We start from the raw sequence: 12,239 nt of genomic DNA, 5'->3' as shown, positions 1-12,239 counted from the left end.
AAACAGGAAGTGTCAGGGAAATAAATTATTATTCTGAATATGCATTTGTTGACTTGTTAAATAAAAATTCTGTCATTTTAAAATAAATTTTTTTTTTCAGTGTGAGATTGAACAGATGCGCTTTCAGTATCAGCAGTTATGCTTTCACTAATTTCAAGAAAAATTTCTAACAACGGCTAAGCCATTAACTCTCGAAATGGAACCTCAGTAGGATTAATTTTGGAAGTTCCAGATTTTGCTTTGCGTATTTGTATAATTTCTTTATACTTTTGATACCTGATAAAAATATTAGTTGAGTCAATATTATCCAAACGTAAGTCTTGGACTGTTTTCTTACCTCGATAATGTGTTCTCAAATCGTGGAGCTGTTGTTTCTGAAGCCGAATCATCGTTAGGTTGCGTAGGTTTTATCTTTAAAATAATTTTTCTCACTCATATGCTTAGTTAAAAAATTCGAAAAATTTGTTTTTATCATTTTTTCAAAATATGACAGCGATTTTCGAAAATAAAAAAATTGCACCTCTAGATAATAAAAAAATGAAGAGGTGTGATTCTTTTTTTTCGTTTCAACGATTTGTTCAAAAATTATGACGTGCTAAATTTTTTTTTCGATTTTCGAAAAAAAAAATGAAGGCGCCATTAGATAATAGTGCCATCAAGAAATTAATACAATATGAAGTTATTCTGATCATTTGAAATGTCAGGTTAGTTCGCTAAAAATTTTGTTTTTGAATAAATCCAAAACAGTGGGCTCAAAAACGAAAAAAAATGCTAGCATACCTAGTTTATTTCAATAGAATTCTATCCCATTCATTTAATTGTTTATAATTCAAATTGTTTAAAGGGCATCCGCTGTCAAATATTTTATTTTTCTCTTGTCTGCTAACTTCAGGCTCATGTCTAGTATTATATTTATTACTTTCAATTTTAATATAATTAAATTAAATGACAAATTAGAATTCTAATTAAATCCAATTATAATTAATCAACTAAAAGTATTATATTGAGTCATTCTCACATAATAAAAAATTCCCAAAATGTTGACCATCAAAAAAGAGGCACTAGTCCCTCTGTCGTATGATAGAGGAGTATTGGTACCAAAACTGTTTTCAAGTTTGGAATATAAAACTTCTGAAATAAGTTTCTTACCAGGGACACTACAAGTGGTAGGTGCTATCTAGTGGCGATCACCGAACTACTCCCATTGCTGTTGTCTAGTACCGACGACTCCTACTTTATGTATATCTTTTTTCCCACGAAATTTTTCTCTTGGTTTAATCAACTGTTTTTTCTTAGTTGGAGCATCCGAAAATTCTTGCGTTAAAAGAATAGTACTTATTCCGAAAAATTTAATTTCTTTTTGTCAACTCAACAATCAGTTTTTGGATCCAAAAAAATTTCGATTAAGTAAATAATTCAGTTAAATTCGCGAATAATTTTTGCAGCAAGCACAGCTACAGAAATCGTCAGATTTTTATGAAATTGGATTGAACAAGATATCAACAAATATTAATTGTTAATTTAAATTAAATATGAAGCTAACGACTTGAAATATAAATCTTAGGACCAGTGTCTGCAGCAAGATACAGGGTAATATAAAGACATAGACAACTTGTAACGGGGTAAAAATTTAAATTTTCAAACTTAAATCAACCTGATTTACCGCGGTTGATTAATTACCCAGAGTACACCATATGCGTTACTATTTCATCGACTTATCGCCGGGCGCGCTAATTTAAGGGGCTCGACCCAAAGACCCAATTAGAAAATAGGTTGGAGTGGTGGATTTTCCGATAAGGGCCGAAGGATCGCGAACTTAGATTTTATAAGTAAGTGACAAGAGTGAAGATGAAGACGGACACAGTTGGACGGACCGTGGTAGACACCACAGAAGTGTGACCGCATATATCACTGCAGATATATTAATTGAGGAGAACATTGAGTATTGGAAAGAAAGAACGAGATCAAACGAAAATCGGAGGAAGGCTGAAGGAATAAAGGACGCCACGATTAATTGGAAAAAAAGGACATAAAGGAGAGGTAAATAAATCGTCGGCAAGTGGCCACAATTTATTAATTAATTAATTAATTAAGATATAAAAATTAAGTTAATTCGTGGGCAGTCGCCATTTCCGATTTGATTATATTAAAATATAAATTCTCGGCAAGAAGGCCAGAATTCAATATAAATTTACACGCGGTCCGTCTGATAATTTCTCTCCAGAAAGCCAGTAATTATAAATTATAAAATTAATATTAAGAAATTGTTAATTGACAAATAAAATTAGTGTTATTTAATAAGATAAAATTTACAAGACTGAAAATAAAAGTGCCGTGAAAATAGTGATAACGATAAAACTATAATTAATTAAAATTATTATTAATGGAAGTCAGTTCTTGATGTGAAATTTGTTTATTAACGTGAAGACTAGTTGTAAATGAATTAAAGAGAGATAGCGTCAATCGTTGGCGTCAGTTTTTCAGCTTCACAAAATTCTTTACTCAAAAACTGATGTTTGAAAAACTGAAAGTAAATAAAATAGTCGTGTAAATAAAAGTGTCGTTATTAAAATGTAAAAGAAATAAAATTGTAGAGTCAGTAAATTTATAGATCGTAATCGTGTGTGTAGAATTAGTCCGATTTCCAATTAATAAATTAATTGGAAATAAAAACGTGTGTGTGAGTGTGAATAAAGTCCTGGGGACTCGAGTATTAAAACGTGTGTGTGTGTGTGAGAAAAATTAAGTTTCTTGCAGAAATGTTTTAAAATAATAGATCCAGGGGATCTGGCAAGTTGCCACTTTATTTTAATTAAATTTGATCCAGGGGATCAGGCCGGTGGCCAATTAATTGTGAAAGTCCAGGGGACTATTTTAAATAAGATCCAGGGCACAGGCCGGTGGCCAAATTATTATAAAAGTCCAGGAGACTCGTTCGTGTCATTAATAAAGTCCAGTGGACAAAATTTTATTAGTTGTTAAGAATAAAAGTCCGGTGGACAAACTTGTTAAAAATAGTTATAAATAAAATAAAAGCCCGGTGGGCCAAATTGTGATTCGGTAAATAAAAGTGAAAATTATATTGATTTAAAATTGTGTGTAAAAGTTAGTTTAATCCCTTAATCTCCTCACTCTTATATATTTCAACGACCCTGATTTATAAAATTAACATCTCCGGTTCTGGAAGGCCGAGTCTTAGCTTCCAGTGGCGCCCTTTTTAAGATCAATTAATAAAGGGGCCTAACTTGGCAAGGTTGAGATATACCCTGTTATAAACTAGCGGATTTGAGACCAGGCTTGCGCAAGACTTTTACAAGATTGTCTTGTGTACGTCGTCTTGAACAAGCCTATGTATTCTTGTGGAAAGTATCTTGACCAGCAACTTGTAATGGAAATTGTTACAGGGGGGGGGGGGGGGTCGGCTTCCAAAGGAGTCGATTTGGCGTGGAATGCACCATGTATACTAAGTTTCAAATCTCAAAGTTGGCAAATCCTTTTTGCATTAGATTCGCTCGAACCTCATTAATTAATAAAATCACACAGAAGCAATTTGTGCTCGATTAATTTCGACGTAAATTTGATTATGATATTTTATAATCTTTAAGCGCAATTTTCTCAAAATGGATCATGAATTAATTACCAAAACTTAAATATTCTCCGGACTTACCTAAAAATATAAAATAAAAAATAAATAAACACATAGTATGATTTTTATTTAATTAATTTATTTATTCTTTGTCTGTCGTTTATACACTTGTATAAGAGGTGTACATATTTCATTATTTAAATTTCTTTTTATTTAATAATTTATTTTTTTTTTTTTCATGGGATTAATGATAAATTGTAGAATCTTTTATTTCCAAAATACGTTTTATTCATATACAAACGTCTAACTACGTTGTTATTTGTTTTTATATTATTTTTTTATCATCATCCTCATTCTCATTATCATTATTATCATTATCAATTTTATCATTATCAATAATCTTTGTGTTTTAATTGCAATTTACACCTATCCCACTTTTATTTTATTTCTCACCGTGCAATGGCATCTCCACATTAATCCTCAGTAATTAATTAATCAATTAATTAATTCATTTATTTAAAATGACATTACACTATATGACAAATGACACTAAAAACTGTTTACATCAGTAAAAAAATCTAATTGTCATTGTCATACGTTTCATCATTCCTTTTTATTATTTATCATCAATATATATACATATATATATATTTATATATGTATGTATATATATTCTTTCAATTTAAATCCCTTAGTAATTGATTATGCGTGTCATTTTTATTTATTATTCATTTAATTATTTATTATTATTGTTATTATTATTATTAATATTAATATTATTATTATTAATATAATTATTAATTACGTTTGCAAAAGAAAAAAGTTATTTTACCAGATATTTTTAATTATTTCACGTATTCATTACATTTTCGCATAGTCAATAACAAAATAACAATTCACAATTTTACTACCTACTCATTTTTTATTTTTTAAATCCATTTTTTTTGTTTTTAAGTATTACTTTGCTACGAACAAAATCAGTCGTATCGCTAAATTTTTTATTTATTTATTATAATTATATGTTTATATATATATATATATATTTATTTATTTATTATATTTTGTATTCTTTGTTTGTGTATACGAGATAAAATAATCGCGATTTGTCGGAAAAAAATTTTTTCTCAACAAAATGGGACTTAATTATCAATTATTATATTTTTATATTAATAATTTATAAATTATTACAATTAATAATAAAATTATAATAATTATTAATTATTCGTCATTGTCATTATTTTTATTATTATTATTTTTTTTTTTTTTTATGTATATGACTTATAATTTTCTCATTACTATTGAGGTAATTTATTAGGTACCACACCGCGTAAAAAGCATATAGGACAGTGTTTTTGTTTTTGTTTATCAATCGCACTAATAATGTTTTTTTTCTCATTAATTTTTGTTAGTAATTTACTAACGCTATATATATTTTTTTTTTATTTAATTTGTATTTGTTATTTCTTGTTATAATTTAATTATATTTATTTTTTTTTGTATATATATATATTTATATAATTTATCATGTAAAATGGCCATTATTTTTATTTATATATTTTTTTTAAAATTATTCACTCGCATATTTTGTTACCCCCTCCCGTTTAAAAAAACATTTTCATATTTTAGTTAATTTTTTTTTCTTTATATATATTTATATCGATATGGGCGGTTTTGTTTAAATTCTATGGTATAGTTTTTTTTCTTTTTTTTTTTTTTTTTTTTAAATTTAGTTTATCAATATCAATGATAATTAATAAAATTTTTAATTAATAATTAAATAAATAATTCAATTACTTAAAATGTTTATTATAAAAAATTAATTTTTTGTGTTAATTTAATCTATGTAATTTTATTATTTATTTAATTAATTAATTTAATAAAAAATTTTAGTATTTGTAATTAGAAAAAAAAGCGCATGTATATTAAAAAAAAAAAAAAAACTTTTAATCACGAGATAGCTGATCGATTTATCAGATATTTTTTTTCTGTAATTGACTATAATTAAACCGTATCTGATACATATATGATGATACTTTTAAAATATAGAACGACAAAAAATGACAATACAAAATATTGTATCTGATAGATTTATCAGATATTGTTATATTTAATAATTTCAGATAAATAAACCGTATCCGATAGGTATATGATGAGTAATTATAACGAAATATAACGATAAAGTGACAATACAAAATACTGTATTTAATATATTTATCAGATATAGTTATTTTCAATAATTTATCATAAATCAACTATATCTGATACATATATGATTGTGTAAATATTTATATCTGATCTATACATGATAATTATATTTAAAAGAAAAAGTGATATTAAGAAAATCATGTTTTATCTAATTGATTTTGTTATCATATATTTTTCATAAATTATGTGATTATATAAACTAAACTGTATCAGATAAATATATGATAATAAAAAAAAATAAGAAATTGAGCTAGAAAAATTTAAAATTAATATCTGATCAATAATGTTTTTAATTAGTATTATCATATTACTCATATCTGATACATTTATATATTATCTGTTATTTTAATCATATATGACATATAATCCATAGTCGTATAATATTCACATTTGGCAGATTATAAAATTTTATAAAACCATATTTGATATTAATATATAATATATATGCATCAGATATTTGTATATGATTCATATACAAACGTAATTCTGAAATCTGTTACTTATTTTTTATAGACACAAATAGCACATATATGACATAAATAGCACTCATTTAATCAGATATAACCATATATGAGTTTATATGATTTTTGAATAAAATTTTTGCTCTATAAGCATCATATATGATCGATTCATACACTTTGGCAGATTATGAAACCGTATATGATATTCATATAAAATAGTGAATATTTATCAGATATCCGTACATGATGCATATATGATATCTGATCATTACAAACCAATATAAATATGTATGAACACATCCTCAAATAAAATTTTATTAAAATGCATTTAAAATATTTAGCGTGTCATATAAGCATCATATACAGTTAAAAAACTTAAAAATAGTCAGATACCAATCAGATAACATTAATTCTAAAAAAAATTCAAGAAATCTATCGAATTACGAACACCGCCCACTTGGAAAATTTTTTTTCTCCATCATATAACATCATATACGATTAAAAATATCTGAAGTTCATTAAATTCTGAATCAGATACATAAAAAAACATTTAGATATAAACTTATAATCATATAAATCTTCATTTAAAACACTTAACATGTCATATAAGCATCATAAACGGTTAAACAATCACACATCGATCAGATAGCTTCTATTAAACATAAATCTCAAATAGTCTATAAAATTACGAGTACTATATCTCTTTCTACAAAGGTAACTCTTTAAAATAAAACAAATATAACGAAATAATAGTAATAAAACAAATGAAACAATTTAATTAATACATCAATGGACTGCATTGAAATGCTTAAACTTTGGACGCTTAAGTCTACCAACATATTTCTTTTAAACAATAAACAATAACTAGTTTAAACAAAAAAAAAAAAAAATACATCAATTAATTAATTAATTTTAATTCATTTAGTTACTTTTTTTTAATTAACTATTATGTAATACTTTCCCCAAGCGACAATGACAAATTAATTTAGTTTATTTATAAATTAATTTGTGCTTGGATATATGGGAGGGGTTTTAATTATTAATATTATCAATATTATTATTAATTTATTTAGTTATTTGTATTTTTTTTAAGTCAAAGTGCGTTAATTATTGTATCACACAAATCAATCGTGCTATCAAGTCTTTGGTATTTCACCCGCACGCAATTAATTATTTATTTTGTTATCTTTACTTCGACTATTATACATATATATATGTTTAATATATATATAAATAAATATATAATATATATTAGTCATATATAGTAAGTATTTTATAAAGAAAAAAATTATAAAATTATTAAATATTTATTATTTTTTTTTCTTTCTTTTTTTATATATATATATATAAACTAAATGATTTTAAATAAACCTGTCAAAATACTGTATTATTTTGGTAAATTTTGATAAATTCTTTATTTTCTTTAGTTTATATAATTTGGCTAATATATATTGATTAAAGATATATATATATATTTTTTTTATTTAATATAATATATATTTTATTATTATTAATTAATTTTATTAATGTACTTTTTTTTTACTTAATAGTTTTTTTTTTAGAATTTTCTCACGTCTTTTCAGTTTAAAATAACGTACAGCAAACAAGTGTACGTTTTTATATATTTTTTTTAAATTAATATTTGTAAAGTATAAAAAAATACGTGAGAATACAACAAAAAAAAAAAATTTGCCTATTAACAACACAAAAAAAAAATTAAGACATAATTGACACAACAAAAAGGCGTAATCCCCTTACAATTAATTTCATTTCATTAATAATATATTTTTTTCGTAATTAATTAATTAAATTAATTTTCCTTAACTAATTTAATTAGACATGTTAATGAGTGCGTCTGGTATTAAATAGTAAATAGTTCGTTTTGGTTTTGTTTGTTGTTGTTGTTTTTTTTTTTAACAAGCTTCTCTTCCACATCCTTAATTTTGTAATTGACGAGACGAAGAGAGATTGCGGTGCGTTGCGATTTACTTATTTTATTTTTTTTTTTTAAATCATTTGTTTTGACGTTGACAAAATTTAAGACGTGTGTGTTTGGAGGGGACTCATATAAATAATAAATTGTAATAAAATAAATTGGGGATCAGTACGGAAGGGTTGATTTTTTTTTTGAATTAACATCAAATTTTTTTTAAATTGCCTTGAAGAGTTTTAAATAAATTCTTTTTTTTTAATTTTTTTACTTTGGCAGTTAGAGGACGTCTTTCTAAAGATTTAAAAAACAAATTAAATAAATCGGTTAATAAGTTTTTGAGCTATTGAAAGAAATTGTTGGAAAATATGGAAAAAAAATTTTCGATGTTCGCCAACTTTAAAAATCGATAACTCGGATAATTATCAATCGATTTACTTGATTTTTCTTTGAAAACTTTAAGGAAAGTGTCCTTTTCATTCAAAAATTAACAAAAAAATGTTTTTAAAAATATTCAATAGTTTTCAAAGAGAAAAAATGACAATTTATAATCAACCCTTATCGACCCCTTAGAAAAAATAAAGCGATAAATTTAAAAACAAAAATAAACTAAAAAAAAAAGTTTATAAGCAACAAAAATTAATAAGCAGAAAATTAACGTGCTTGTAATTTGAATTTTTTTTTTATAAAAAAAAGGTTTGAAAAAAAAAAAATGTTTTTTAAAAGATAGAGGATTTGGTTTTAAGGATATTTGGGATCAGTTGGTTTTGTTTTTTTTTGTTTTTTAAAAATTTGTAAATTACACACACAGGCACCACGCGACAAAACGACATACTGTGATCAAATATATATATATATATATATATATATATATATATATATTTTTTCTTTATTTTTATATTTATATATATAAATATATATCAAGTGTATGTGTATGTGTGTGTTTGTGTGTAATTTTTATTTGCGAGATAGACATGGTATGGCACACAGTAATATTCCGGCCACAACGTCACAGGCCTGCACCTGCTGACACACAACAAATACACAAAAATGTTAGTTATTACGCGCGGTAATTAAAAAAAATAAAATAGTAACAATTAAAAATAATAAATGAGTGTGAATATGAAAAAATAAATAAATAATGAGTAGACGAATAAAAAATAGATAATAAACGAGAAAAAGCGTTTTTTACGTTGCAAAATCTGTGTCATGCTCGTATTTTTTTTTAATGATATTGATTTTTTTTTTTTTTTTATAATTATATCATATTATTGACGGACGGAGAATAGAAACATAAAGTGTTAGTTTTTATTTGAGAAGATTCTAATATTTTATATAAATAAATAATTATTGCAGAGATTAAATGCTCAATTATTATGAAGGTGTAATAGATACATTGAAAAATGATTTTAAGAATCTCACTGGGGATCAAAAATTCTTTGGAAGGAGTACCCACACGGAAATAATTTTTGTATGAATATTGCTATGTCGTATATTCTAAAAATTACTCTAAATCGAGTAATCTCGGGCCATTACGAATTTTTACTTTTAAATTATGAAATTTTACTCGTTCAGATGAAAAAATCAGATGCATTTTTACTCACAATTACGAGTAAAAATTACCCCTAGCGGTTGTCTAATCAAATTCTCTTTTTTCCAAGCATACGTATGTGCGTGTAACATGTAAGTTGTCGCGAGCAAAATCAAAGACATTTAATCGAAGCCGATATTAATCGAAGATTAACGAAGACTACTAAATTATTACTCTGCAGTTTAGGGTAGAAAATACTTCAGTAGATTCGAAATTTTATTCGAAGTACAAGTGATTTTTCACTATAACATCAATAGGTTTAAAGAAATGCTATAATGGGGAGTAAAAATTAATACACGTAGAATAAAAATTAGTAAATACAGATAAAATATTCACAATAACCGATTGAATATGGGATCCCAACAAAGTATAAAATCATATAATTATACCATTATATCTGCTGTTAAAAAATTACTAACTAATAGAGTAAAATGTAGTCTAGTGATATTAATATTTCAACGAAAAATTTTAAAAGTTGAAATAAGAAATACTCATTTGTTAGAATGGCCCAGGATCACTCGAAATTGCAGAGTAATTTTTATCAAAAAATTATTTCCGTGGCACAATGAACATTTTTTTTATAACTTTTTATAAGTCATATTTATAATTATTAATAATATATATATTTTTGGAAAATTCACTTATTGAATATTGTTTAGGATAAAAAATCCTCTGGAAAGAGTACCTAAAAGGGATGATTATTGTCGTTCGTTAGTATGAAAAGATATCAGAATCTCCTCTCGCATCCGTGATAATTAGTCTTTATGTTAAAAAAAAAATCGCGTGGCTTTATAAATACAGATATATGTATATATGATATACACATATACATATATACCTACAAGCAAAGTTAACATACACACATTACAACTGTAGCAACGATTAACAATACAGCCACGATTATAATCTCCATAAAATAAAACGAGTAAAAAAAAATAGAAAAAAAAACTACCAGCTAGTAATCTCGCGTATCACAGATAAATTTAACTACATGAAAAATAAATTAAAAAAAAAAAAAAAAAAACCCGCGACAAAAAACATTGAATACTGTTTGACTAGACGTTGTTCCCGTTTAATAATAATTATAATAATAATATTGTACATATTTAGATTGTATTGACATTTCGAAAGTGTTGATTAATTTATAAAAATATAAATTTTTTAATTAATTAATAATAAATATATATGTATATGTATATATAAAAAAAAAAAAATTATATACAAAAATCTACCTACAAAACTGCGCCTTTTTTAGCACCCTGTTAATACGGTTTGGCAGCTTCTTTGGCTCGTTTATGTTCAACTTTAAGTCTCTTAGCGCCTATGTGAAAACCATTCATTGTTTGAATAGCTGCTGCTGCACTTGCTGGATTGTCATACGATACAAAACCTATTTAAATTATTAATTTTATTATTAAAAACAAATTAAAATTTTTAAATTTAATGATAAAAAATGAGATAAAAAATTTTCATTTAATTCATTTTAAAGTTTCGATTAGTAGGTTTCGAAATATCAAATTTTTGAAGTAAACTTTAGGCGACACAAAGTTTAATTTTTTGATAGTTTAAATTTCTAAAGGGGTTGAGATATAAAGCTTGACTGAATGTATTTTGAGTCAGTTTTCGAGGGACAATTTTGATTTTAAGGTTTAATGGGATTTGATTATTAAGTTTCGAATAATTGGAGTTTGAAAATGTTTCGACTTTAAAAATAATTATTGAAATTCATAATTTCAAAAAATTTTGATTAAAAAATTTGAATGGATTCATATTAAAAGTTATCCCGATTATTAATTTTCGGGATATCAAATTTTTAAAGTAAACTCTAACGGCAAAAAATAAAAATTTTTATTTAAATTTGTTTTTGAAAATTCACAATTTAAAAAATTGACGTTTTTCATAAAATTCATAGTTGAAAATTTTTTCACAATTTTTTTAAATCGAATTTTATTTCGAAATTTCTTATCTTGAGAAAGATTTTTAACTTTGAATTTAAAATTATATTTTTCAAAATATATTGACCAACTTTTGTTATTTTTCAAATGTCTTCAAAAAAAAAAAATAAAAAAATTTATTCAATTTCCATAGCTATTAAATTTTCAGAAACGAATTTTAATTTCTCGGCCATAAAACTAAAAACAACTAAAATAAAATAAATAATGAATAATAAAATTACCAAAGCAACGACTGGTATTTGTCTTGAGATCAACGACAACTTTAGCAGACAGCATGTTACCAAAAGGTACAAAAGTGGACGCAAGATCAAAATCCGTAAAGTCTTGGGGTAAATGATAAATAAATAAATTACAGCCCTCAGGGCCCTCGATTTGTTTTCCAGCAGCATTTATAATCATAGCTTGTTGCTGTGCTGCCAATGCTGCTGCAGCAACAGCAGATGCAACTGATGAATTACCAGTTGTTGTTCCAGTCTGTCCAGTTGTTGGCAGCGTCGAAAATCCTAGTGTT

The 12,239-nt window shown here is 25.1% G+C and overlaps 1 protein-coding gene across 14 annotated transcripts in view; it reads right to left on the bottom strand.

The window, feature by feature from the left end:
* Positions 1-4,835: 4,835 nt before the first annotated feature.
* LOC130673563 (CUGBP Elav-like family member 2) overlaps positions 4,836-12,239 on the bottom strand; it is a 30,566-nt gene continuing 23,162 nt past the window's right edge. For 11 of the 14 annotated variants that reach the window (XM_057478610.1, XM_057478617.1, XM_057478609.1 and 8 more), the window contains 3 exons: positions 11,950-12,231; positions 11,010-11,163; positions 4,836-9,208 (listed from right to left, as the gene is read on the bottom strand). In XM_057478610.1, coding sequence (XP_057334593.1) covers positions 11,036-11,163; positions 11,950-12,231 — 410 coding nt within the window. In that variant the 3' untranslated portion in view covers positions 4,836-9,208; positions 11,010-11,035. Of the gene's footprint in view, positions 9,209-11,005; positions 11,164-11,949; positions 12,232-12,239 lie in introns of all 14 variants that reach the window. The other 3 variants (XM_057478605.1, XM_057478608.1, XM_057478604.1) reach the window with 3 other exon arrangements.

The sequence above is a fragment of the Microplitis mediator genome, chromosome 8 (assembly GCF_029852145.1).
Source record: "Microplitis mediator isolate UGA2020A chromosome 8, iyMicMedi2.1, whole genome shotgun sequence".
Taxonomy (NCBI): Eukaryota; Metazoa; Arthropoda; class Insecta; order Hymenoptera; family Braconidae; genus Microplitis; species Microplitis mediator.
The sequence above is the reverse complement of the archived record's forward strand: the minus strand, read 5'-3'. Positions and strand labels throughout refer to the sequence as shown.